Source organism: Enoplosus armatus, chromosome 20 (genome assembly GCF_043641665.1).
Source record: "Enoplosus armatus isolate fEnoArm2 chromosome 20, fEnoArm2.hap1, whole genome shotgun sequence".
Classification (NCBI taxonomy): Eukaryota; Metazoa; Chordata; class Actinopteri; order Centrarchiformes; family Enoplosidae; genus Enoplosus; species Enoplosus armatus.
This window is the reverse complement of record NC_092199.1, coordinates 787,501-813,737: the sequence shown is the minus strand read 5'-3', so window position 1 is coordinate 813,737 and position 26,237 is coordinate 787,501. Positions and strand designations below refer to the sequence as shown.

Here is a 26,237-nt window from a genome sequence, read left to right as displayed (position 1 = left end):
TCAGCAGCAGAGGACTGAGAGTGTGTGTGTGTGTGTCAGCAGCAGAGGACTGAGAGTGTGTGTGTGTGTGTGTGTGTGTGTGTGTGTGTGTGTGTGTGTGTGTGTGTGTCAGCAGCAGCAGAGGACAGAGTGTGTGGGTGTCTGATTTAAAGAGGCAGAACAAGAGAACAGAGTGAAAGCGTGACTTACGATGGTTGAAATACGTCCGTTGTTGAGGTATTTCTCACCTCATGGTGGCGCTAGAGGAGAAGTTATTGGGATTCATCGTCTGGGAGCCATGAATGAGTCATGAAGCTCCTTTCAGACTGTGTTAGAGGAGGACTGAAGGCTGAAGGAGAGAGACAGAACTTTAACATGTTAGTTAGGACGTCCTCTCAGGGTTTGTCCTCTGGTTGTTTGTTCAGATTGGAGGGAGAGCGACGGCCGGGAGCCCCGGAGACGAGGCCACATCGAGGCCATGGAGCGTCTGCTGCAGCAGGTCCGAGCAACGCACACACACTACTGCTGCGGAGGTGAGTGTCTCTGAACAGAGTTTATAACTCACTGGCTGCCTCCTAACACGTCTCTCTGCTGCCTTAAAGCTCCACTAATCAATGCTTTAACATTAGCATTGACTGAAGGGACTCACGTTAGCAGCAGAAAGACTCAGTCAGAGACGAGCTGCTGAACATAGTGCAGCATTAAGAGCTATTCAGCTCACATTCATTTGAGACTCACACAGCTCCAAGCTCAAACAGCAGCTTCATGAGGACGTCCCGAGAGAGTGTGTGTGTGTGTGTGTGTGTGTGTGTGTGTGTGTGTGTGTGTGTCTGACGTAGGCTACCTTCAGGGACACATTTCAGATGTGTCCCCGATTGGGGAAAAAGCTGATTTCTGAGTCAGCGGTTAATGTTAAGGTTAGGATAAGTTTATATAATGTGAGAGAGAAAAACCCACCATCACTCAACTGACTCTGAGTCAACAGCTATGATGTCACTGGGGTCACTGCCAGCACACACACACACACACACAGGATTTCTCAGCTGCACGTTTTTGCACAAACATAAAAACTGAGTGCAGAATAACCTCTAAAGTCATTCATGTGTGTTTGAATTTATGTTTGGAGTGCACGGTCAATTAGTCATTAATCCAGCTGTGTGTGCAAATGTAATAAATACCCACTGTGTGTGTGTGTGTGTGTGTGTGTGTGTGTGTGTGTGTGTGTGTGTGTGTGTGTGTGTGTGTGTGTGTTTATACAATTTATTCTCAGAGAGCCAAAAATAAATGTGTGAAATGAATCAGAGAGTGTACAAAGACACCACTATAGAGCAGAGAAGGCTCATTTAGCAGCCTGGATATCTTCATTGACTGTGTGTGTGTGTGTGTGTGTGTGTTCCTCTATAGATGGAGAAGCACTCAGATACAGAAGATAATGTGTTGTTTCCGGCTGAATCATTAAGAAGTTAATACTCTTTGATGAAGCAGTCCAGCGTTTGGAGCATCCTCTTGTTGTCTGTCAGTCAGATGATCGCAGCTCTTAATGTGCTGTGGACACAGATACAGCGATGCTCCGTGAGCCTCATGCGTCCGTCAGACTCTTTATGAAAGTGTAAAAAGTCTCGTACCACTTTGCTCCACACAGGATTCTCAGGGTCAGTCTGGGAGCAAACTCCCACCCTCACTACAGAGACTCAAACTGTGTGGCTGAACCTGGAGGCTGAAACAAGCAAAGGTTTTCAGTTTGGTGTCGATAGAGAAAAACGACCCCATCAGTCGTTTCAGCCAATGTTTACGTTCAAGTGACGATGTCACCACACAAATCAGGATGCTTCAGCCTAACCAAGTTGGTTTTGTGCAGAAACTTCACCAACTGTAGCTGTAATTGTCTCAGATCAGGAAACACTTCTACGACTTGTTCATTCATCGTTTGATTTGGAGGAAACACGCCGTCACATTAAACCACATACACAATAATGCAGTTTCTCTTCCTGTCCGCATCATTTCAGTTGTCATTTTAAATCCGTTTTATATGCATGACTGCCGTTGTTACAGAAGCAATGCAAACTAACAAACTAAAAACTACATTAATGAAACATCAGAACTTGTATGAGCAAGTCAGAACTAAATAAAAAACTCTCCCTCCATCAGATGGAAAGGTGGTCGCCTCATTAATCAACTCATGTCTTTATTTACTCGGCGTGTCGTGCGGCGCTGCACAGTAGGCCGCCGCGCTCTTGTCATATTATCCACTTGTCAAACCCAGTTAGCCTCCAGAGCTGCAAACACATAGAGACTCTTTACAGGCGGAGAGTGCTGGTGGCAGCCTCAACCTGTTACTGAAATAACAAGGCCAGAGAGAGTGTGTGTGTGTGTGTGTGTGTGTGTGTGTGTGTGTGTGTGTGTGTGTGTGTGTGTGTGTGTGTGTGTGTGTGTGTCATGGGTCTGCTGCTTGTTAAACAGTCGCTGTTGAAACGTTCTGCAGACTCGGCTGCAGGTTGGGTTGTGTAATGTTTCGGAGGCGGTCGTCCTCCGCCTGTCTGATGACACGCAGGTCAAGCTGCAGCAGAAATGCAGTCATTAATGTTGCAGAAACATTATTATTATTAATATTATTGTGAGCTTGTGTGGGTGCAGGAAGCTTTAGTCTGACAAACTCTGAAAGGGCAATTTTAAAGATGAAAGTGTGACAGTGCTGCAGAGGCTGGACAAAAGGCTCTCAGACGGTTGAGTAAAACCGGCTGTAATCAACACTTTCTACTAGCGAGCACCAATTTCATGTTGAGATACAAAACAAAAGCTACAATCCACTTCAAATCAAACCAGAGTGAAAGACGGCAGCTCTCTTACAGTTCTGGTCCAGACTGAAACATCTCAACAGCTGCTGGATGGACTGTGATGAGATGTGGTTCAGACCTTCATGGTCCCCTCAGGATGAACTGTAATAACTCTGGTGGTCCTCTGACTCTTCATCAGCGCCATCATCAGGTCAACATGTTCATGTGTCTAACACTTTGGTTTATGACCAAACACCTGCAGAACTGATGACGTTCATCAGCCTCAGCTGGACTCTGTGTTTACTGCTAGTTAGCTAATGTTAGCATGCTAACACGCTAAACTAAGATGGTGAACATTATAAAATTTTTCCTGCTAAATGTCAGCATGTTAGCATGCATATGTTAGCATTTAGCTCAAGTACAGCCTCACAGAGCTGTAGACTCTGGTTTTCCAGTATGTTCCAGTCCTCAAAGGCAGAAAATGTTAACCTCTTCCCCGCCTCCTCCATCATGCTGTCTGTCTGCACGGTGGCTTGTTTGTAGCGGCGTGTGGTGGACGTGTTTCAGCCGTCCCGCCGGGCAGAACAGTAGCACACCAACATGTTTGTGAGCGTCAGACGGCTCCACGTCTGTTTACAGGCCGGTAATTATGTGACGCTTAATTAGCCGAAGTACAAAGAGGCGCTGTGGTCTGGAGATTGGCATCACTGAACGGCCGGCCGCCGGGCTCGCGGGGCTGGAGGGAGGCAGAGGACGGAGGGAGGGAGGGAAAGGGAGAGACAGCCGAACGCGTGAACGAGATAAGACATGGTTCAGTCAGACCGGCAACATGGGAGAGTGACTCGACCCGGCTGACCTCGCTCACACACTGCTGTTCCGTCTCAGTCTGTCTCTCTTTGTTTGTCCACAAAGTCTGAAGTTAAAGTCAAGACTTCAATCATTTAGGAAATAAATGTCAGGACAGAGATTCAGAAGTTCAGCTTCGAAGCCACCTTCAGTACACATTTACATTGATGAGAAGAACCCTGTTCAGACTGATTCTACTGTCGACCAAACGTCATGAGAGATCCAGTCAAGGAAGCGAGATCTGGATCTGGAAATTTATTAAAGTAGAATTATAATGAGTGTGTTTTTTCTTCTTTTTGTCTTCAGACACCTCAAAGCTCCAGAACCCGAGCAGGAAGCAGTCCGTCTCCAGAAGTCTGAAACACCTCTTCAACTCCTCCAACAAGTTTGTGAAAACACTGAAAAGGTTTGTCAAATGGAAGTATTAACTGGACAGACAAACAAGTCTTTGTTTGAAGAAGTGTCCCATTTACCTTCCCGTGTGTCTGCAGGGGGATCTACCTGGCAGCTGTGTTCTACCATAAGGACAGTTTACTGGTGACAGCCGAGGACCAGATCCCCATCGTGGAGGTGGACGACTCCTACAGCAGCTCCCTGATGCAGGACTTCCTCTGGTTCACTAAGGTACAGGTCTACACACACTTTCATCAGTGCCGCTGCACAGGCAGCGTACAGCAACACCGTTACGCCGAGTGACAGGATGCGAATCAGTGTATGGAGCTCCCTCAAGGGGGCCAGTAGAATGAGCAGCACATCACACAGAAACCTAAATCCATCTCAGCAAAACTGGACCATCCTCTGTGTCACAAGTCAAACCTGGAAGCTTTAGACATGCTGAGGACAGTCTCTGCTGCTGTGTCTCTGAAGGGTCTGTGAGAGTCTTATTCTCTGTGTTCATCTCAGAGCTGCAGTCTCCTGTCGGTCGCTGCAGTAATCAGGTGTCAAGTGTTTTCCTCAAAGGCTCCTTGATGCTTGTTGGAGCTCCTCTGATGTGACACATATCAGAGCTCTCTGTTTCATGAGGCGCTGCAGGTTAATGCCTCTCTACCGTCTGTCCGTGTGCCTCTGCAGCTGTCCTGTATGTGGGAGGACGTCCGGTGGCTGAGACAGAGTATGTCGGTGTCCATGTCTTCGTCCTCCACCCTGCAGGCCAGGCACAAGATGCTGACCGCCGCCAGCCAGCTACAGGTCAGGACCCAAAAACTACGACACATGAAACTGACTTCAATAAGCTCGAGTTGTTTTAGTTCCTCATACATTTATTCAGTTTCCAGTTTGTTCCTCAGTGTTGCATCTCTTTTATGAAAGTGTAGACGTCAACAAACTAAAGCCCAAACCTTTCGTTTTCATACTTTCAAGTTAAATCTGTCCAAATGAAGAAGAACACAGTGTGTAAACCTGAATGTTTTTTTCCAGTCACCACAGTCACTCAGCTTGTCTCTTGGCTCTCAGTCCTCTCACTCTAACATGTAAACCTCCTGCAGAGCCTCCTGGGAACCCACAACCTGGGGCGGGTCCACTACGAGCCCATCAAGGATCGCCACGGCAACGTGCTGCTGGTGACCATCCGCGACATGGACAGCCAGCACTCGCTGTTCAGCGGGAAGTGGATGCAGGTGACCAAACTGCAGAGCCAGAGGAAGTCTCTGTCCACACCTGAGGAGCCGTACGCCCTCGACATCCTCATCATCACCATACAGGTGAGGAAGGACGGCAAAACTCTCCAGTGTTTCACAGAGAAAAAGGAAAGATGAGAGGAAGTCTGGACCTCTGATTGAGCTTGTTGGGAATCTGAACCACCAGAGTCCGTAGACCAGGTTCCTCGTGCTGTTGTAGTAGGTTGTCTGTCTGCTCACGCATCATGTATGTTTTGGTAGATTCATCCTGCTAACACTCGAACAGATTGATGCTCAGATTGTAGAGAATATGAGAGAGACAGCGAAGGAGGACAAACAGACATTTATAAAACAGTTTGTTCTCTTCCTCTTGTCTTTCTCCTCCAGGACATTTTGGCGTACCAGCGGCGCAGCACTCACCGGCTGGCCTCGGGCCTCTACCTGGGCTTCCTGAAGCTCAGCAGCTCTGTAGACCAGATCAAAGTCCTGGTGTCCCAGCGGACCCCCAACATGCTCTGTCACACCCGCATACGAGACAACGCCAACGTCTCAAGGTACATCCCACGCAGTTTGTACTGATGTGTATAAAAGTGGAGAGAACAGGTGGAACCTGATTTAACCCCAAAGGTTTCACTTTAATCAAGTCTGTGAATAATAATTCTAATATTCAATAAGATAAATAAAGCACACAAACATGCTTCAAGGCCAAACTGGATGAATGAGCAGAAAGAGAGTCGTGACGGAGAGTTGAAACCAGCGCTCTCGACCTCAGTGCTCACTGCTTTCTATGACACGAGTGTGAATTCATCTGTCTGTCTGATTCTGTGACGTACGCAGAGATTCATCTGCTGTTATTTACAGTCTGAAGACGCAGCTGCTCCTTCATCTTCATCTTCATCTGTTCAGCTGTGAGAACGACTTCCAAAAGTTTCAGATCACCTGAAGTCTGTGGAATGAGATCTTTCACTCAGTCCCCCACCCAGGACGTAATCTGCCATATTACATTACACTGCGTGTGTGTTTCTGGATTCGTGAAGGTCTTTTGTGTTCGATCCAATCTGATTGGCTGTCAGCTCTGAGCAGGTACAAGTATTTCTGCTCTTTGGCCTCCATCACTGGAATTTCTGGATGCTGAGCAGCTTGGAGAGATAAGAGAGTGTGAAGTGAGAAACAAGAGAAACAAGTTCTCGCTCAGGCTGAGGCTGTAGAGAGTCCTGACTCTTCAGTGAGTTGTTGTTGAGTTTGTTTGTTTGTGTGTGTGTGTGTGTGTGTGTGTTCAGGGAGGAGTGGGACTGGATCCAGACCCTGTCGGCTGCTGGAGAGAAGGAGCGCAGCGGGGAGGAGATTGAGGAGGCGGAGCCCAGGCCTGAAAGCCACGCCCCTTTACTGTACTACGAGCTGCAGACGGCGATCAAGTCTCTGCTGAAACACATCAACCTACCTCTGCACCAGGTACACACACACACACACACACACACACACACACATTTTAATAAGGTAATGTTTCATTTCTTAATATGATGCAGTCTAAAGATCATTAAACATACATCAGACTGAACAGATCAACCCTCTCCGCAAGTCTGTGTTAAAAATCAGGATTTTCCCTATGAAGTTTGGTGGTGAGCCTGTTTGAAGCGTGCTTGTTTTATGCTCCAAATCTTAGTTTTATTTAACTAGGATCATCTTCATTCTATTAAATTATTATATAAAAGTCTTAAAATATGTTTCAAAGGTTATTTTCTTCATCAAAATATTTATAGGAATTGTATAGTCTTGAGATTAATTATTACTTATTAAGAATTGCTCACTCTGTGGGGACAAACATCTGTTCACCACATCACATGATGATGTCTCACCTCCTGTATGAGGACAGAACACTGAACTCCCACACATTCAAACATTATATGTTACGGTTCGAAGGCTGGGCAAAGACATGTAGTGTGTGTGTGTGTGTGTGTGTGTGTGTGTGTGTGTGTGTGCGCAGGCCAGTCACTTCCGTATCTACAGTCAGGAGGTGGTGGAGCTCGGTCACGGCGTCTCCTTCCTGCTGCTGCTGCCGGCGGCTGACAACGTTTGCTCCGCCCCTGGACAGTCCAACCCCTACACCCCACTGTCAGGGTTCCTTCACCTCCCTCTGCAGATGTTCGAACTCGGTAATGACACACACACCCACACTTAAAAATCAACCTTAAATTTCTTCAAAAGCTGAAAAGTAAAATTTGCTGTGGAGGTTTTGACCACTGGTGGCGCTGCAGAGTAGAAAGTTGGTGAGGGTTCCATGATTGTTTGTGAGGGGGTCCAGGACTTTTGTGAGGGGGTCCAGGACTGTTTGTGAGGGGGTCCAGGACTTTTGTGAGGGGGTCCAGGACTTTTGTGAGGGGGTCCAGGACTTTTGTGAGGGGGTCCAGGACTGTTTGAACCTCATGTTCCACCTGCTCAGTGATGAAGTGCAGTGCACAGGCCCGCCTGCAGAGGGCAGTGATGTCAGTTGTGAAAATGTTTTCAAAGCTTTCTTACGTGACGTGTTTAATGTGAACTTAGACAAACTCTTAACTCTTTAAGGGAACACACAGTCAGGTCTTTTCCACTGCAGGAACTTAACAACCTGTAACCTGGAGCTTCTCATAACCTGAACATCTAAGAACCCATAAAGTCGAGGTTCTCGGTTCTGCCTCGGTTCTGTCCTAATGTTTCTCTTGCCTGCTGTAGTTGTTTCAGTATGAGACGTCCTCCTCCTCCTCTAAACTAACAGTGGTCTTCACCGGGTTTCTAATCAGCTTTTTACACGTGAACGGGACAAAACACTGCACACAGAGAAAGTCACAGCGGAGCATCTTCAGATCTAAAATGATTCCAACAAAGTCCGACTAAAACTGAAACTAACAAACTAACCTGTAGACGTCCAAATAAGCTCAGTGCTGAACATTTGACTGTTTATTAAATTCAGACATAAAGCTCTGTTCAGTCAGTAAACTGGCAGTGACCTGGGTCTTGATCACCAGTGAACGTGAACCCAAAGCTCTCGGTTTACCAGTGGGTCTACGGTCCAGCCCTCTCCTGTGGTCATGAGCAAAAGAATGAGATCACATATACAAGCGGCCAGAATTAGTCTCCTCTGCAGGGGGTCTGGACTCAGACCTTAGAGAGAGGGTCTGGACTCAGACTGTAGAGAGAGGGTCTGGACTCAGACCTTAGAGAGAGGGTCTGGACTCAGGCCTTAGAGAGAGGGTCTGGACTCAGACTTTAGAGAGAGGGTCTGGACTCAGGCCTTAGAGAGAGGGTCTGGACTCAGACCTTAGAGAGAGGGTCTGGACTCAGACTTTAGAGAGAGGGTCTGGACTCAGGCATTAGAGAGAGGGTCTGGACTCAGGCCTTAGAGAGAGGGTCTGGACTCAGACTTTAGAGAGAGGGTCTGGACTCAGACTTTAGAGAGAGGGTCTGGACTCAGGCCTTAGAGAGAGGGTCTGGACTCAGACTTTAGAGAGAGGGTCTGGACTCAGGCCTTAGAGAGAGGGTCTGGACTCAGACCTTAGAGAGAGGGTCTGGACTCAGACATCAGGAGGGAGCTGGGAGCAGAAACACCTCCAGTGTTTGAGTCTGTGTAAACTGAAGTTAATGCAGCTCCATGTACTGACTGTGGATCAGCAGGGACAGACTGAGCTGTGTTACACACACACACACACACACCTACGTCTACAGGGAGAAGCACTAAATCAGTCTGCAGGCTCCAGCAGGACGGCCTCTCTGCTGACCCCCATACACACAGCACACACACACATAAACACACACACAAGAATGTGTCAATAACACCCATACAGTGCACAATACTCTCTCTTTGTACACACACTGACTCCTCACCAGCTGCTGCTCACTCAATACAACTGTTTGATAAGAATCTCTGAACATTCAGGGTTTTGTTTTGTTTTTTTACCAAATTTCACCTAAAAAGATGCAGATTCTCGCTGATTTATCACCCAGATTTTCTGTCCTCTCACATCCAAAGTTGTTGCTTGGTGCTGCAGAGACTCAGATCGCACAGCTCACAGTGAGCTAGATGTTCAGAAACCCTCCGACAGTGAGGAGAGACGAGAGGAGAGGCTGCAGATAAGCTGCTGATTCTGTGCCAGAGTCCATTCAAGTTATTGTCAAAAAAAGTGTTGAAGTACAGATTGTTGTTTCGTTTTTTTATCCATGTCTGAATGTTCAGATCACATAAACAAGTGAGTTATTGTTTCTTTGTTTTTTACATCTGCAGGATGTTGAAGGTTGTCAGTTTTTATCTTCCATATATTTCAAGCTTTGTTTTACTGACAGTTTTCTAATATCACACTTCAGACTGTTCAGGGACACAACAATGAAGTCCTGGTCCTTCGTCTCTTCTTCTTCCCTTCAGCTTCATCGCTCACCTCAGTGTTTTCTGTCTTTAGTGCACTTCTGCACCTACAAAGAGAAGTTCATCAGTCTGTACTGCCGCCTGTCCTCCGTCCTGGACCTGGACTCCCTCATTACCCAGCAGGCACTGCGAGAAGCCATCACTGACAGCGAGGTGGCCACAGCCAAACAGAGGCACCAGCTCATACTGGACTACATCCAGGTGAGACACAAACTCGCAGGTGAAGACTAGTGCTGGTCCACCAGAGCTGCTCAGTTAATGCGTCTGTTCACACGCTGGTCCGGGTCCGACACCATGTTCTTACATTAAAATGCATTAGAAATGAAATAATGATAGACAACCCAGTTATAAGATGTGTGAGGGGGCGCTAGCAGGACCTCAGACTGTTACTGTCTGCTGCTGCGTTCAGGGCCCGCCTGTAGTTTATGAAGACATGTCACGCTAACCTGCACTGGGATCAGTTTTATTCCGTCTGGTGTGTCCATGTGGTTCAGCCCCTGACTGAAGCAGCACTGAAGTCACTGCCGGGACCTTCAGTCAGACTCTGAAGATGTTTCTGTTCTATTATATTTTATTTCAAATCCAAGAAAAAATAACATAAAAAACAAGGCGGCGTGAAAACAAATGAGTCTGTAATCCAATCTGAGAGTTTATTGATGCAGTAAAGTGTAACTGCTGCAGCGTCAGCTGTTAATCAGCTGCTCCGCCGTCAGAGAACTCACCGCCGCCACTAATGGACACCGACCACGAAACCACACGCCAGAGGGCTGTGTGTGTGTGTGTGTGTGTGTGTGTGTGTGTGTGTGTGTGTGTGTGTGTGTGTGAGAGAGTGAGAGACCGTCTGTCTAGCTCTGTCTGTGATTTTAAAGCTTGGAAAAAAGTCTGTCAACACTAACATTTGGACCCCTATACTTGTGAGGACCTCATAATATGTTCATTTTTACAGAGATATTTTATCATTAGAGGAGTTTTATATTGAATCTTAGTTTCTCAAACTACACTTCACGTCTTAACAGCCCCCTGAAGAAGTGAGGACAAAACGTGCTTACTTTCCAAAATGCTGTCACTCTCAATGTCTTCAACTCACATGTTCTCTTAACATCTTGTAAAAAGTACTGAAAATGTTCTCATCATCGAGATCTAGAACTTGAATGTCCTCACTCTGCAGATTAAAATCTAATATTATCACTTTCCAAAAATGTCTTCATTTTGTAAAGATGTCCCGTTCCAAAGTCTAAAATTCAAATGTCCTCTCGTTACAGTTAAGTCTCCTCACTTTACAAAACGTCCAGACTTTTTGAAAGAAGTCCTCACTTTTCGAAACTGTCTCAACTTAAAAAGGAATTCGTCCCTTTCCAAAATGTCCTCACTGTGTTGGTAAAAAATTTAAATGTCCTCACTTTACAAAAATATTTAACTCAACTCAACTTGGTCCTCACACAGACAGAAGTACAAGAACATGCACACACACACTAGTGCCTGGCATGTCTAATCTGGGAGGTCCTGACAGCGCGCAAGCGTGTGTGTGTGTGTGTGTGTGTGCGCGCGCTGCAGTGACAGTGGGTTAGTGTGAAGATGACGTGATGCCGTCTAATTGGACGGTTTGTTTAGACTCGCCACATGTTGATGGAGGAAAGTCTCGCGCTCAGACGCCGTCTGCAGAAACGTCTCCACATGTGTCATTTTTTCTTCTTCTTCTCCTGAAAACATCAGGAGACAACATCTGTCCATCAGTCAAACTGTGTATCTTCATCTTTATATCTGCATTTAAAGGTGTTTTAAAGGTGACAGACAGCGATTACGTCTAATAAAACTGGAGACAAATGCAGAAATAAATATATAGATGTAAACAGAAAAACATTTGGCTCATCTTCTGTAAATTTCTTTCTTTCCAAATTGTAATGAGAGCAGCATCAAACAAGAAGACATTAGTTTAAATTATAACGACATCATTTAACTCAGCCGTCATTAATAATGTAATAATGTGAACTAGTGCAGCTTTAACAGTCAATATTAAACCACCGCCAGTTGTTTCTTGGTGGGTACTTTGGCCCTGAGATCAGCCTCCCAGGCACACCTTCCTCTCCACTCTCTTCACCTTCTTCACCTGAAGCATCTGCAGCCGGACGTGTTTCTGAGAGAAACGCTGCCTGAAGAACAAGTTCAGGGAGAAGTTAGTCACCGGGTGAAGAATATTCAGAAGAATAAAGAGTTTAGACAACAACGAGAAATGTTCAGCGTAGCTTTAGTTTCACTGTCCAGTGATTCAAGGAAAAGTCCTTTTACAGCCGAGGTCTGATTCTAATGTTTTAGTCTGTTAATGAGGACGCGGTGAGCGGTCACATGATTCGTTAATGCGGTTCATCCTGAGGGGAACATGAAGGTCTGGAGTAAAACAGAGTTCCTGTATTCACTGATATATCACTATTATTATTAGTAGTAGTAGTACCATTATCATTATATTATTATATAACCTTTTTGGTCGTCTGCTTCTGACACACTGTCTCTCTCTCTGTCTGTCTGTCTGTGTGTCTTTCTGTGTGTGTCTGTCTCTGTCTGTCTCTCTCTCTCTCTCTGTCTGTCTGTCTGTGTGTCTTTCTGTGTGTGTGTCTGTCTCTGTCTGTCTGTCTGTGTCTGTCTGTCTGTGTATCTTTCTGTGTCTGCCTCTGTGTGTCTGTCTCTGTCTGTCTCTCTGTCTGTCTCTGTGTTTCTGTGAGTCTGTCTCTGTGTGTCTGTTTGTGTGTCTGTCTGCCTGTCTCTCTGTCTGTCTGTGTGTCTGTCTCTCTCTCTGTCTCTGTGTGTCTGTCTCTCTCTCTCTCTCTGTCTGTGTGTGTGTCTGTCTGTGTGTCTGTCTGTCTCTCTGTCTCTGTGAGTCTGTCTCTCTCTATGTGTCTGTCTGTCTCTGTCTGTCTCTCTGTCTGTCTGTGTGTCTGTCTCTCTCTCTGTCTCTGTGTGTCTGTCTCTCTCTCTCTCTGTCTGTGTGTGTGTCTGTCTGTGTGTCTGTCTCTCTGTCTGTCTCTGTGTTTCTGTGAGTCTGTCTCTCTCTATGTGTCTGTCTGTCTCTCTCTATGTGTCTGTCTCTCTCTCTGTCTCTGTGTGCCTGTCTCTCTCTATGTGTCTGTCTCTGTCTGTCTCTCTGTCTCTGTCTGTCTCTTATATCATATTCAGAGCCCTGCAGGTCCTCGTCCTCTGTGTTCACCATGCAGTCTCTGGTGGAAACCTTTCACAGGAAACTGTGTTTGTTTGTGAGTTAGTTTGTTTTGGCTTGTTGATCAGAAGTTCAGCGTTAACACTGAAGGTGTTTCGTTGAGTTGTGAACTGTCCGGATCCTGATGGATCTCTTCTGAGATCTTTTTTTAACATCCACACTTATTAAAAACATATTAAGCGTCTGCTTTGTCTCCCTGAAGGTTTGTTGATTCTGATGACGAGCAGCTTCCCTCTGTGGGACGAGCAGGAATCTCCTTCATGTTTTCCTCTCGCTCTGCCGTCGCAGCCTCGGCATTCTTTCCAGCCGAGTCATCGCTGCTGTCAGTCTCCCTGCTGAGTGTGTGTGTGTGTGTGTGTGTGTGTGTGTGTGTGTGGTACTCCTGCTTTCTGTCAGTCGTCTAATTGCTGCTTAACGTCTTCAATAACAGTCACTCACACATTTTCAGTCGATTCATTTGAATCTAACGCATCTGGAGCTTCACCTGCAGCTGCATTGAAATGTGACCTTCTTCTGTCTGAAACAACTGGTGTCCTCTGTAACTACAATAATAATAATAATAAACTTTATTAATACAGCACCTTTCAAAACAATGTTACAAAGTGTTCTACATGGGAAAAACAAAATTAAAACAATTCAGCACTACAATTTAATAAAAATCCAAATATAAGTACAGAGAATGAAATAAAACATCTTTTAAACAGTAAAATAAACAATTAAAACTGACGGGGCTGGAAAAATAAAACTTAATCACACGTCATCATCCTACATTTTACAAAACAAAAAGTGTAAAATCACACGTACAAAGCACAAGTTGATGTATGCAAATAGTTGTTCTGTCCGACCAGCAGTCAAAACACAAAGATTAGAAAGTTTAGAATCATAGAAGAGCACCAAATCTTGTCTTGAATCTTGAATCAGTGATTTTATGAAACATTTCAGCTCGACATAAACATAGAACAAGATATCATCTGCATAGAAACAGACTCTGATATTATGTGATTTATAATTCAACTATAACGAGTAAGTTGACCTTAAGCTGGACTCGACAGAACATTTTGAAATACTGGAGCGTTTCTCTTTGCTTCGTCCTCCGACAGCAACTGGACGAGATGCGTCGCGACCTCCGCTGGATCACCGATGCACTGCAGTACGCTCGCTACAAGCAGCCTCGCGGCGGCGTGCCTATCACCTGCCTGGTGGACGCCAACGCTCCGGAGAGCGACTCCGGCCAGCAGAAGACCGACTCCACCTCCTCGACTATGGACTACCTGCCCACACCTTCCCCTTCACCTGAACTCCGCAGAAGGAAAGCCATCAGTGGTGAGTCATCACACTGGAGCTCCGGTTTGAATTTAAATGTTTTACTCACGAACACACCGAGCGAACCTAACACTGACACTCACGTCTGCTTTCAGACTCTCTGCTCGGTTCAGATGAAGACGGGTCCTCGGAGGTTTTTCTGCCGACAGACAGCGACTACGACTCCAGCGACGCCCTGAGCCCCCGCGAGCTTGACCTGCTCTACTCTCCACCCCAGGATCTCTCCCAGCAGGCCATGCACTCGCTGGGCGGCAGCGCCCCGGACGTGCTCCAGATCCACGAGCTCAGGTGATTCGTTAGTTTGGAAATGCATCATTTATTCTGTTGTAGTCGTTTTATTTTCTGAAAGATGAATCAGAGGCTGAGACGTGTGTGTGTTAGCTAGCTAGCTAACAGCTACCGTCTGTAAATAAACTTGTGTGATCAGATTAAAGTCCTCCACGTGTCCTTGTTGGTGTTTCAGTGAATCTAATGGATCCTTTTATCTCTCAGGTACAGCGTCTGCCCACCCAAAGACCTCCCCCTCTCTCCTAAAGACGCTCCTCTCTCCTCACCCCTCCTCCCCCACTCCCCCTCTCTATCCAAAGACTTCCCTTTCTCTACCTCCGGTCTGCCTCGCTCTCCCTCCCTCTCCAGGACCCTCCCCACCTCCCCGTCCATCCCCCTGTCCCCCAGATTCTCCAAAGACCTGCCTCTGTCCCTCCCCCTCTCCCCGGCGCTGTCCGACACCACCAAAACTCTGGAGGGCCTCTCCCTCTCCAAGAGCCACCAGGAGGCCATCGCTCCCTTGAGGGCCCTCGCCAACCCCCCCGCCAAACGCAAACTGCTCTCCAGGAGCCACCGGGGCCAGTACTTCAGCGGGCCCCAGCGCTGGCTCAGGGGCCACAGCGGGGAGAGTCACACCGGCTCTTTATCTGAGGGCGTCTACACCAAGCAGCTCGACCCAGACCTGCCTCTGGCCGGGGACCTGCCCTCCCTCCAGGGGACCACCTACGTGAGTCACGCCTCCTGCGTCCTGGAGAGCCGGAAGGGCCGACACCGGGAGCCGCGGCCCCACGTCCGCAGGATCTTTGTGGAGCCCTGTAAAGAGCTGTCGCCGGGCCACGAGAGGAGGGGCTGGGAGGAGGAGGAGAAGGAAGGAGAGATGATGGAGGAGGTGAAGGCTGCAGGTGTGTCTGTGGTTGTGGCACAGGTGGAGTCTGGAGGGGAGGGGGAGGATCCGGAGGGAGCCCCCACCCAGGAAGTAGACTCAGATGACCAAACAAACGCCCAAGTGTCAGAGATACTCAGCAGCACGCTGTAGGACCGGACGGCAGCTGAGGAGGCAGAAGGTCAGTCCTCTTCAGACTCATACAAGTATTTAAAGCTACGCGACTAAACCATGAAACCAGTAACAGGGCTGTAGGATCAGGACCTCCAGGTACCTGTGAAAGATCAATAGCAGTCTGACAAAACAATCCCAAATCCACTTTACAAGCTTTTTCTGGAGCTTTCAACCGTCTCACACAGTCTTCCTCTGCATTTGTCTGATTGTGTCCACAGCACTTTTATGACTTCTCGTACGTGTTGGCTTCTGATTTAAAGCGTGAAACTTCTGAGCTTGAACATCAACTGATGGATCGGTTTCCATGACAACTGAGCCAACTGCATCCACCAATGAAGGCTGTGTGATTTGGTTGAAAGCTCAGCAGAAAGTTAGTAAGAGTTGGGATTGTTTTGTCAATGGACCTCCGGTATTTGTATCTAGTAGCTGGTGGAAGATAAAGTGTTAAAGGTTCCCTCAGATCTCAGCTGAATCTCTGAGCTTTAGTTATTTAAAGGCTAAACCTGCACCTGCACCTGGAATCAATGATTTGATAAAATGCTTCCAAACTCCAAAGTTAACTATTGACGTGAATCACAAAATCACTCGCAACTTCAAAGTCGTACATTTTTCGTTTTTGCCCAAAATGCCATCGAAGCGTTCGGCGTAAACATCAGGAGGTAAAAAGCGACAATGTATGAAGGAGGATTTATATCCACAGAGTTTTCAGTTGCATAAAGTTCACAAACTCACAAACCAGCATCTCTTGCTGCCACTGGAGGTCGCCAAACTCAAACAAACTGCTCAGTGTAGCTTTAACATCAAGTCAAAGGTGAAGAGTCGAACCTGGACCTCAGCTGTCTGTCTGATGTCCTCTCTCTGTCTCTCTGTCTCTCTACCACAGTGACGATTGGCCGGCCGTGTTATGACGAGCAGCCCTCAGACCTCCGTAGATTGTAATCTAAACTAAAGTTGCTGGTTCAACTCCGCCTCAGAACCCATGGCATCGACTGTTACAAAGAAAATAATCAATGCAACGACAAACCAAGCACTGCGTCTCTGGCCAGGAACTTTGCACACTTTGACTCAGAACGTCGACCAAAAACAAGGTGGTTTGATTGATTGTGACAAACAAATTCAGACCTTTTGTTTCCCACTTTAGTTAAATTCTCTCAAATTGAGCTGTTGGAAAAGTTTCCTGCAGGTGGTTTCCCGCCGCCCGTCTTCAGAGCATGGGTTCATGGATTCTCCTCTACTTGAAGTGAATGTACAGTTTAGTCTGTTTGTGTCTGTCTTTCAGTCAGTGTTATTTTGAGCTGCTCCCATCGGGTCTTCATGTGGTCCAATAAATCTGTGGTCAGTTTAAAGAAAAAGATTATATATATGTAAGATTCCCTCTCAAACACGTGACCTGCCTCAGGCACTAAACACAGACCACTAGAAACCTTAAGACATGAAGTATTTTTGTAGACCGGATTAAAGATGTACTATTTTACCTGAGCTGTATTTTGTTGGCATGAAGTAGTTTGTAGTTTCTGGACTGAAGCTTCGTGTTCAGCATGACGATGTCAGGGGTCGGGGGGGTCAGGATATGTTTTGACCTGACGGTGTTTGTGTCGTGCTGTTGTGTTGACTTTCTGTTCAGCTTCTTCTTACGTTGTAACGTCCACAGTTACTGAAGTGTTTCCTCTTCTGTTTCTACAGAAACTGCAGCAGTCAGCTGTTTGAACAGATTCAAGTGTATGCACGGTATTTTAAAAGTGCGTTTTTAATGTTTGCACATAGCAATTATGGAATAAAAGCTAATTGAATATATTTGATGCAACTGGGCATTAACTGTGGCAGCTTCTATCATTAACAACTGTAACCAGGTCAGTCTGACGACCTGATGGAGACGTGTGAAGTAATCATTTACAGGTGATGTTCTTGTTTGAATGTGTAGCACAGATACTGCAGTACTCTCTAAAGAAGTACTACAACACATCTACACTGCAGTCACCTCCTCATGTGAAGTTATATAAATACATTTATTTTCTTTTTGACAAGAGTTAAAGGAAAAGATTGATGTAAAAAGCATTTGATAAGTGTGAAGCTACAGTCAGGAGGTGATTAGCCTAGCTTAGCATAAAGACTGAAAGCAGGGGGAAACAGCTAGCTCATTAACTCGTTACATCTTGTTTGTTTCATCTGGACACAAAGAAAAAGGTAAAAATGTCCCCCTAAAACCACAATTTGTGGTTTTAGGGGGACAGAGCAGGGCTAGCTGTTTCCACCTGCCTCCAGTCTTTATGCTAAGCTAACCTAAACTGTACTTGAGGTGGATATCCATCTGAACATCTCACTCTCAGACAGAAACAGAATAAATATATTTCCCCAAAACTATTGCTTTCATTTTATTTTAAAATCAGTTATTAAGACTCTAATCTGTAAACTGTTTATTACAACGTGAGTTTTATTTTCGTAGCTCTGATTTTTCTCACCGTCAAATCAAAACCAACAGTTCATCCAGATTATGAACCACAAACTAAAGTGAGCTGAAGTGTCGCGTTAATCCTTCGTTTCACCGGAAAACTCACTTAATATGAAACGTCATCCGTCACTGTCCCCGTTCATCATGTCAGCGAGTCCCTCAAACATAATTTTATTATAATAACCAACAGAACCGACGGCCAGAGATGTGAAAATAAAACCCACGTTGTCATCAACTCGACGTCCTCACAACAACAGACTTTACTGTCTCGTCTCTGATTGGTGGAAAACAAAGTTTCAACAGGTTAAATTTAAAACTTTTATCACAACTTCTGCGAGTTCCTCGTCAGCAGCATCCAAGCGTAGTTCAGTCTGTTTATGTAACAAAGGCTTTTATTCTGACATCTTTAGCACTACCTGAATCTTCACAGGTGTTCCCAAACACACTCCACTCGAAGTGTTTGTTTAAGAGTCTTGTGAGGACTCCGAGCCGCGACAGGCTGCCTCTGTTTCATGTTGGATTCGTTCTTGGTGTATTTATTTGTGACGATCACATGAACCTGAAGTGTTTTATATCAAACTGAAACAAACTTCTGTCTTCGATCCCGAGCGGCTGCATGAATCCAGTTTGACGTCACTTCTGATTTTATTTATTTGCAGCAAAAAGACGACACTTTTTCTTTTTTTTTATGGACTGCGTTTTAAAAAAAAACAACTGCTGCGGTGTTTTGATGCAACCCCCGAACATGAATGGATGTATTTTACCAACTGAAATAAACTGTCTCATGTGGATGTTGTGTACTTAAACTGTGAGTGTGTCTTCTGTCAGCTGAGTCGGCAAAAAGCAGGAAATTATTACTGATGAAATAAGTTATTTCCAGAACAAAGAGAATGATGTGTAAATCATTTCCTTTATCAATACCTGATCGTGTTTGACAGATTTACTACAAAGAGCCCTTAGCCTTTGACTAATGATCAGTTCTATAATATCTAATCATTAGCTGCAGTCTGATACAAAATAGTTCACAGTGACATGAATGATGAGTAATAATAATCTAATGATAGAATAACAGAGTATTTATACAGTGTGGTATCAGTACTTTTACTTCTGTCATCTGGACATGAGAACAACGTTCAACAACGAGCGACTCTGAAACATCTGTCCAGATGTTGACTAACTGCTGATGGATGTGCGTCGTCCCCGTTCTCATCGCTGCTTCCTCGTCCATATCTGTGGCATTCTGGGTATGTGAGTCAAGCTCTGCCAATCAGGTGAGACTGCGGTCAGACGCACCAATCAGAAGCAGCTAGGGAAATGTTACCTGTGAGCCGGAGACGATCAGGTGAATCATGTAATATTACATATTGTATTACATCTGTACGAGTCTGATAACAGGTTTAGTTCAAGTTTACTGCAGTAAAAACCACTGACGAAGTACATTTACTCAAGTGCTGTTTTTGACATACTTGTACTTGGGTATTTCCATTTACTGCACTACATTTATCTGACAGCTTTAGTTAGTTTTAACACAAAAAACACATGATATGATGCAGTACACTGAGAGGAGCCACTCTGCATAATGAGTACTTTTGACTTTAAGTACATGTAGCTGATAATACTTCTGTACTTTTATCTAAGTAATATTTTGAATGCAGGACTTTTACTTGTAAAAGTATTTTTATTCTAAATGTGATACATATATTGCTGTAAAAAAGTACAGTATTTCCCTCTGAGATGTAGTGAAGTATAAAGCACCATAACATGGAAATACTACAGTAGAGTACAGTACTGGAGTAAACGTCTCCTCTGTCTGTAGACACCAGTTGTGACTCCAGAGGGATTTGAGAGCTTTCATTGGCTCGTGGACAGACAGGTTTCTGCTTTCACTTCCTGTCAGCTGGTCCGGTGGCTGCAGCGTCTCTGGAGGTGTCGGAGGAATCTGCTGCAGCCGGACTCCTGACCGGCGGGCCGAGCCGCTGCAGCGGTCGGAGGACGCCGCGTGGGAGGGTGTGAACCAACTGGAATCTCACACCACCGCTGGCAGGGAGTTTTCCCGCTGGAGCGCTCGAAGCATTTCGGAGCGTCGGTCCAAACCACAGGATCGCTGCTCCCCGGCCCTCGCTGCCGAAGGACTTGGCTGTTCACACAACGAGTCCGTCAGTGAGAACGCAGATCCGTTTACTCAGTTCAGCCTGAGAGCTGCACGGGGAAACTCTCAACACCAACAGGAGAGAAATGTTTTGATACCACGTCTGTCCTGGATCACTGGACCACATAAAACCATCTGACCAAAACCTCTTCTGTCCAAACTTTAAAATCATGATGCTAAAGAAACCTTCTTTCACCTCGTGTGCTTCGTCTCCTCATCACGACGCTCATCTGATAACGAAGCCTCAAATCACAAGAGCTCTCTTTCAGGATATGTCGATATTTTACATTCACTGTGGATCACATGAATGTTTGAGATGTAAAAGGGGACGGAGCCACAGGGAACCGGCCTCCAGCTCTGCACTTTCAGCCTCTTTTAGCTCCTCGTTTAGTTTTACGTCACATCCACCGTGTGGTTGAGTCTCTAAGCTCTCATCAACTCGTTCTCCAGTGAAACAGTAAAACCTGCTTCGTGTTTCATCCGAGTAGAAGCTTCCTCCGATGTCTTCGCCACGTTAGCGTAGAAAAAGGCATTATTATATAATCATTTCACATCAGTTTGTAATAAATATCAGCATTTAGAAACATTCACGAAACTCTTCAGAGACTCTAAATGGCAGCGAAGCATCTCTACGCTTCACTGCCAGTGAACTCCAGTATGATTAAAACTGTAATAACTGAGAACACGAAATACATCAAAAATAAACCCTTTAACTACAAGACGCTGCATGAATACGCCCCTTAAAGACCTCCTGTTTGAATCACAGTTCATCTGGATTTACTGGATGAAGTTGACGACATTTAAGGAATGAAATAATTCTGTATGTTTTGGTTCACAGCGAGCAGGAAAAACATCTGTATTTCGCAGCGAGTCTCTCCAGAGAGAACGAGAAAGTGAAAATAATGTATTCATCCAGCTGCTTTGAAATGATAATTCTTCTGCAGAAAGAACGGAGGAGGTGAAATATGAGCGGTGTGGTTGACCTGTCTCTGCCACCTTGAAGCCTTCTCACCCAAATGGACCGTCCAAATTGCTCCGGTTGTCTCTCCATCAAAGCTCTTACTTGTGGGGGGAAAGACATAAACAACAAACAGTCCTCAGTTTTTATCTCGCCGGGTCACGAACGAAGCAGGCGGCGTGTTTGTGCTTCGTCCTGGGAGGCCCTTTGATTCACTATTAAGATTAAGCTAACGCTGTACGCTAACATCAGAGGGAACAAACGCACACTGAACCCGACGAGTCAAAGGCTGGAGAGCCACTGATCCACTGCGCTGGGCCGTATCACTGCCGTGTTCTGGAAAATCAAAGGAAAATGTGATTTAAAACATGTGGATCTGAGTGTCTGTAGTGGAAAGAAGAGGGAAAACACACAGTTCATCTTCAAGGAACAAAATGGAATCTGTGGAAAATGGTAATGGCAGTACGAGTGCTTTTGATGATAAGTGAATGTGACCGCTGGACTTTAACATGACGTAATGTTTTTACCTCGAAAGGCCGAGTGGTTCCTGCAGGTTCACCGGGTGACATTTAAGACCTTTTTAATAGCACACAGAGGCAATTTAATACCTGTTTCATGATCATACCGGCCAAAATAAAAAAAGTGTGATGGAAAAGACGCACTGGGGCAGTTTGCAGTGGAGAGAGAAGTGGTCGGGATGAGGCCACAGTTCCCTGCCAGAAACGGACTACCCCCTCCAGGCTGAGAGTGAGCTGCTGCCCCAAGTGAAGGAGTTCAAGTATCTCAAGGTCTTGTTCTCCAGTGACGGTAAAATAGAGGCTGAAATGGACAGGCGTCGTGCAGCGCCAGCAGAAATGTGGGCGTTGTACCGGACCATTGTGGGTCAGAGGGAGCTGACCGGAAGGTAAAGTAATCGATTTACCAGTTGGTCTGCGTTCCAGCCCTCACCTGTGGTCTCGAGCTTCAGGTAGTGACCGAAAGAATGAGATCGCAGATACAAGCGGCTGAAATGAGTTTCTTCCGCAGGGGGGCTGCAGGATCTCAGAGGTCCAGAGGGAGCTCGGATCAGCGAGGAGCCAGCTGAGGTGGCCTGGGAGCTGTTAGCTTTAGCCTTTTAGCATCATTACTCTTCGCTGAGTTAGTATGAGCGCAAGTATGTTAAAAAACGAACCATCTCATGGAGTTAATGTTAGTTACCTACAGCCAGCTAGCTAACAGCCAACAGAAATGACAGAATCGGACTAAAGACTCATTGTTTCAGAAAGTCATTATAAACTGTATTTGTGACTTGGAAAGCTTGACAGGCTTCAGCTTCAGTCCTCTGCTGGAAATGTTGACTCTGTCAGTAACAACAGACACTTTTCCAGAATGTAAATTGCCATAACTACTTTAATATATAACTTTTAAAGGATTGCGCTTATTTCTTAGACTCCACAGAGGCCGGCTGGCACCTCAGGGCTCCGTGGTGACTTTTCCTGGAACCTGAAAGTCCTCAAGGCCTCCAAATCCATCTCAGCGTGAACACGAGTCCCCTGTGGGTCCTTCTCTGGGACCCTGATGTGGAAGTGAAGGATAAAAGGTTTACAAAGAGAGAGGAAGTCTTATCTTAGCCACTGACTTCCTCTCCACAGAGATATGACTCGGATTTAGCGGCGCCCGTCACACACTGTCACATCATCAGGCCAGAAAATTACCCACAAACTCCTTTTCAACAGCAGACAGGAGGGGGGAGGGTGATGGGGGTCAGAAGAAAACAAGCTGTTGGGTGATTTAGGGACTAAATGTTATCGCACCTCTCTGAGTTAACTCTGGACAAAAGCCTCGAATAAAAACCATGAAGTGTTTGGAGGAACATCTTCCTCCTGTGCAGGAGTCCTCCTCTTCATCCTGCAGGTTTCAGAGTTACGACCTTCACGTTTTATCACGCTGACGCTCTGATCCAGTTCAGTTACAGCAACATGTTGGTTTTGTTCTTTCTGTTTTCTAGTTCTATGACAACATGTGACAGCAGCAGTGAAAATATGGTCACACAAGTTATAAATAATCCTCCAGTTTGACTAAATTATCATGTAAGTAATTTATAGACAACTTGCTGCTGGTAGCTGTCTGACTTGTGTTATGTGTCTATCTCACCCACAATTATCCTATAAGGACTCCATGTGTCTGCTGATGGGACTGTTGGGGACTGTTGGGGACTGGATCTGGGACGTCCAAAGCTCCACAGTCTCCAGCCTGTGACCTTATAAAGGAGTGTTTTCCTGAGAGGCGGACGTGTCACTAATGACCTTCACAGAGTAAAGAAAGCTGCCGCTGGTCACAGGTCGCACCACATACTGCAGCGTTACAGCTCCGTGTGGACACATTAACCCAACAGGAACCAGTTCCCCACATTCAGGGCCTGTTTGTCCCAGTCTCAGTGCGGTCCAGACCGGCACAGTCGACCCTTTATCTCAGTCCGGCTTCTTCTGCTTTAGTGTCTGAGACAAGAGTTGTTTTTATCGGCCTCATAATTCAACCTTTACAACATGTGCAAACATACCACCGGTTTCTGCCTTCTGGCTGCAGGAGTCCTTCTGCCTCGCCGGCTAATTCAGTGAATTGTGACCACTTAAGTATCTTTATCTTCTTCCAGACTTCATTTATTGGCTGCTGGAATTGATGTATTACTTTAAAAGCACTTTTTCTTTAACTCTTTATTGTTAGACTGCAAGAAATGTACTTTTACAACTCCTTCAGCCTCATATTGACTCCTAAAACCACACGTTTCTCAGAGAAGTTAATTCTACTTAATTCAGTTTTCAAAAAGTAACATGATCAGTTGGTTGACAAAACGAAAATGATTTAAGCTTCAGGCTGATCTGTTTATTCTGATTTAAGCAGATTTTCCATATTTTGAGGCTGAAAATGGTTTCACATGAACTGTGACTGAGATATTCTGAAGTCTCTGTTATAGTTTGTCACCTCCTTCCCCAGTTGAGATCCTGAACGGGTCCGTTTTAGGGTCCCAGTTGACTGAGCAGGAGGTGGACGCAGGAGGGGAAGTTCAGTTGATGCTGAAGAGAAGCTCTGCTGTGCTGCAGATCCTGGATCAGTCTAAACACATGTTGAGAGGGAGAGTTATTAGATAAACACTCAAGAACTCATAAAAAACTGCAGAGAGGTCTGTCTGCACCTCTGCTGCTGCACTGGCCCTCATTTACACCAACATTGTGACACATGCCACCACTGCAACACACACTGCAACGCACACCACCACTGCAACACACACTGCAACACACACCACCACTGCAACACACACTGCGACACACACTGCAACACACACCACCGCTGCAACACACACTGCGACACACACCACCACTGCAACACACACTGCGACACACACTGCAACACACACCACCGCTGCAACACACCCTGCAACGCACACTGCGACACACACCACCACTGCAACACATACTGCAACACACACACCACCATTGCAACACACACTGCAACACACACACACACACACACACACCACCACTGCAACACACACCACCGCTGCAACACACACACCACCACTGCAACACACACTGCAACGCACACTGTGACACACACTGCGACACATACTGCGACACACACCACTACAATTACCCCCACCAAGGCCCCATCTTCTCAAATATGAAGCATTGTTGTTACTTCTTTGATTGAAGTATATTTTGCTGCTAATAATTATGTTAGTAAAATGATAATGCAGTACTTTTACTAGTAATGGAGTATTGTTTCTTCCATCACTGCTGTTACATTTATGTATTATTACTGTTACTGCCGCTGTTAGCTTCCATCAGTACTGCTGCTGCTACTGCAGCCTACTATAACAAATACCACTGTAAGTACTACTACTAATACATCCCCATCATCATCATCATCATCATGTGCGCGTGCTTGTGTGGAGACTGTGTAGCGGCGGGGTGGGAGGGAGTGTGCGGGTCGACATGCAGGGCTGGTCTCTCTGTGCTCAGCGAGGGAGCGGGGTTACATCACCGCCCTGCTGGGTGTGAGGCTGCAGTCAGAGGCGCCTTCAGTTAGGCTGCAGGACCAGAAGCAGCAGCAGCAGCAGCCGGTGCGCCAACATGCGGACTGAGAGCAGCGACCTGCGGGGCGCTGAGCCGTCTCACCGGGACCTGCTGACCGGGGAAACGCGGGGCTGAGTCCGTCTCTTCTCCAGCAGGGACCCGGGTCCGCGGGGAACCTCTCTGTCTCTGATCCGCCAGCAGTCTGAAAGTTGCTGAGAACTTTCTGAGCGTCTCGCGCTGCGGTTACTCCCCCGGTGCGTGCGGTGCGTCTGCGCGCGCTCGGCTCAGACTTGGATACCTTCCATCCAGCCAGGCTCTCCGAGGGACACCCCGGGGCGCCTCTCTGATCCCTTTTCTAGGATTAAGTGCATTTTGTGACACGGAGGAGATGGATCACTCCTGTTCTTTCTTGGCCGTGTTTGTGCTCGTTCTCTCTCTGGGCTTCAGGGTCGAGGAGGGCATGTGCCAACACTACTATCTCCTCCGTCCCATTCCTAGTGACACTCTGCCCATAGTGGACCTAAGGGAGGACCCGGATCCGGTGCTGGACCCTAAGGAGAAGGACCTGAACGAGACGGAGCTCAGGAGCACTCTGGGCAGCCACTTCGACGCGCACTTCATGTCCGTCTCCCCGCCGGAGGACAAGTACGCGGGGAACGAGGACGTGAGCGAGGCGGACCTGCGGCAGAAGCTCTCCGGAGCGATGCCCAAAGAGATCCGGGCCATGGAGTTCGAGGTCCAGCACGGCAAGAAGCAGAAGCCGAGTAAAAAACTCCGGAGAAGGCTGCAACTGTGGCTGTGGTCTTACGCCTTCTGCCCGGTTGTTTACGCATGGAACGACCTGGGCAGCAGATTCTGGCCGCGCTACGTGAAGGTGGGGAGCTGCTACAATAAGCGGTCTTGTTCGGTCCCTGAAGGGATGGTCTGCAAACCTGCCAAATCGACTCATTTTACGATCCTGCGATGGCGCTGCCTGCAGAAAAAGGGGGGTCTGAAATGCGCCTGGATACCTGTTCAGTACCCGATTATCTCAGAGTGCAAATGTTCTTGTCCGAACTGAAAACGTCTCTGTGGCTGCAGTTATTCACTCAACCCAAAGCTTCATGACTCTCTTTACACACAAGCAGCAGAACGGACTGATGCTCACAGGCCGTTTCAACTCCAAA

The 26,237-nt window shown here is 46.4% G+C and overlaps 2 protein-coding genes across 2 annotated transcripts in view; both read left to right on the top strand.

Moving 5' to 3' along the window:
- The window catches only part of ankfn1a (ankyrin repeat and fibronectin type III domain containing 1a), a 64,110-nt gene extending 45,392 nt beyond the window's left edge, over positions 1–18,718 (top strand). Inside the window, exons 10-22 of the mRNA XM_070927415.1 lie at positions 405–512; positions 3,906–4,005; positions 4,091–4,223; positions 4,671–4,787; positions 5,084–5,299; positions 5,603–5,769; positions 6,496–6,667; positions 7,200–7,368; positions 9,643–9,809; positions 13,917–14,139; positions 14,235–14,427; positions 14,632–15,470; positions 16,347–18,718. Of these exons, the coding sequence (XP_070783516.1) occupies positions 405–512; positions 3,906–4,005; positions 4,091–4,223; positions 4,671–4,787; positions 5,084–5,299; positions 5,603–5,769; positions 6,496–6,667; positions 7,200–7,368; positions 9,643–9,809; positions 13,917–14,139; positions 14,235–14,427; positions 14,632–15,442 (2,576 nt within the window). The 3' untranslated portion in view covers positions 15,443–15,470; positions 16,347–18,718. The remainder of the gene's footprint in view (positions 1–404; positions 513–3,905; positions 4,006–4,090; positions 4,224–4,670; positions 4,788–5,083; positions 5,300–5,602; positions 5,770–6,495; positions 6,668–7,199; positions 7,369–9,642; positions 9,810–13,916; positions 14,140–14,234; positions 14,428–14,631; positions 15,471–16,346) is intronic.
- A 6,741-nt stretch (positions 18,719–25,459) lies between these two features.
- nog3 (noggin 3) lies at positions 25,460–26,131 on the top strand. The gene has a single exon (XM_070927403.1). It carries the CDS (start codon positions 25,460–25,462, stop codon positions 26,129–26,131), a length of 672 nt encoding a protein of 223 aa, XP_070783504.1.
- The last annotated feature ends 106 nt before the right edge of the window (positions 26,132–26,237 follow it).

Coding starts and splice junctions, on each gene's coding strand:
- nog3 (XM_070927403.1), top strand. CDS start 25,460: ATGGATCACTCCTGTTCTTTCTTGGCCGTGTTTGTGCTCGTTCTCTCT.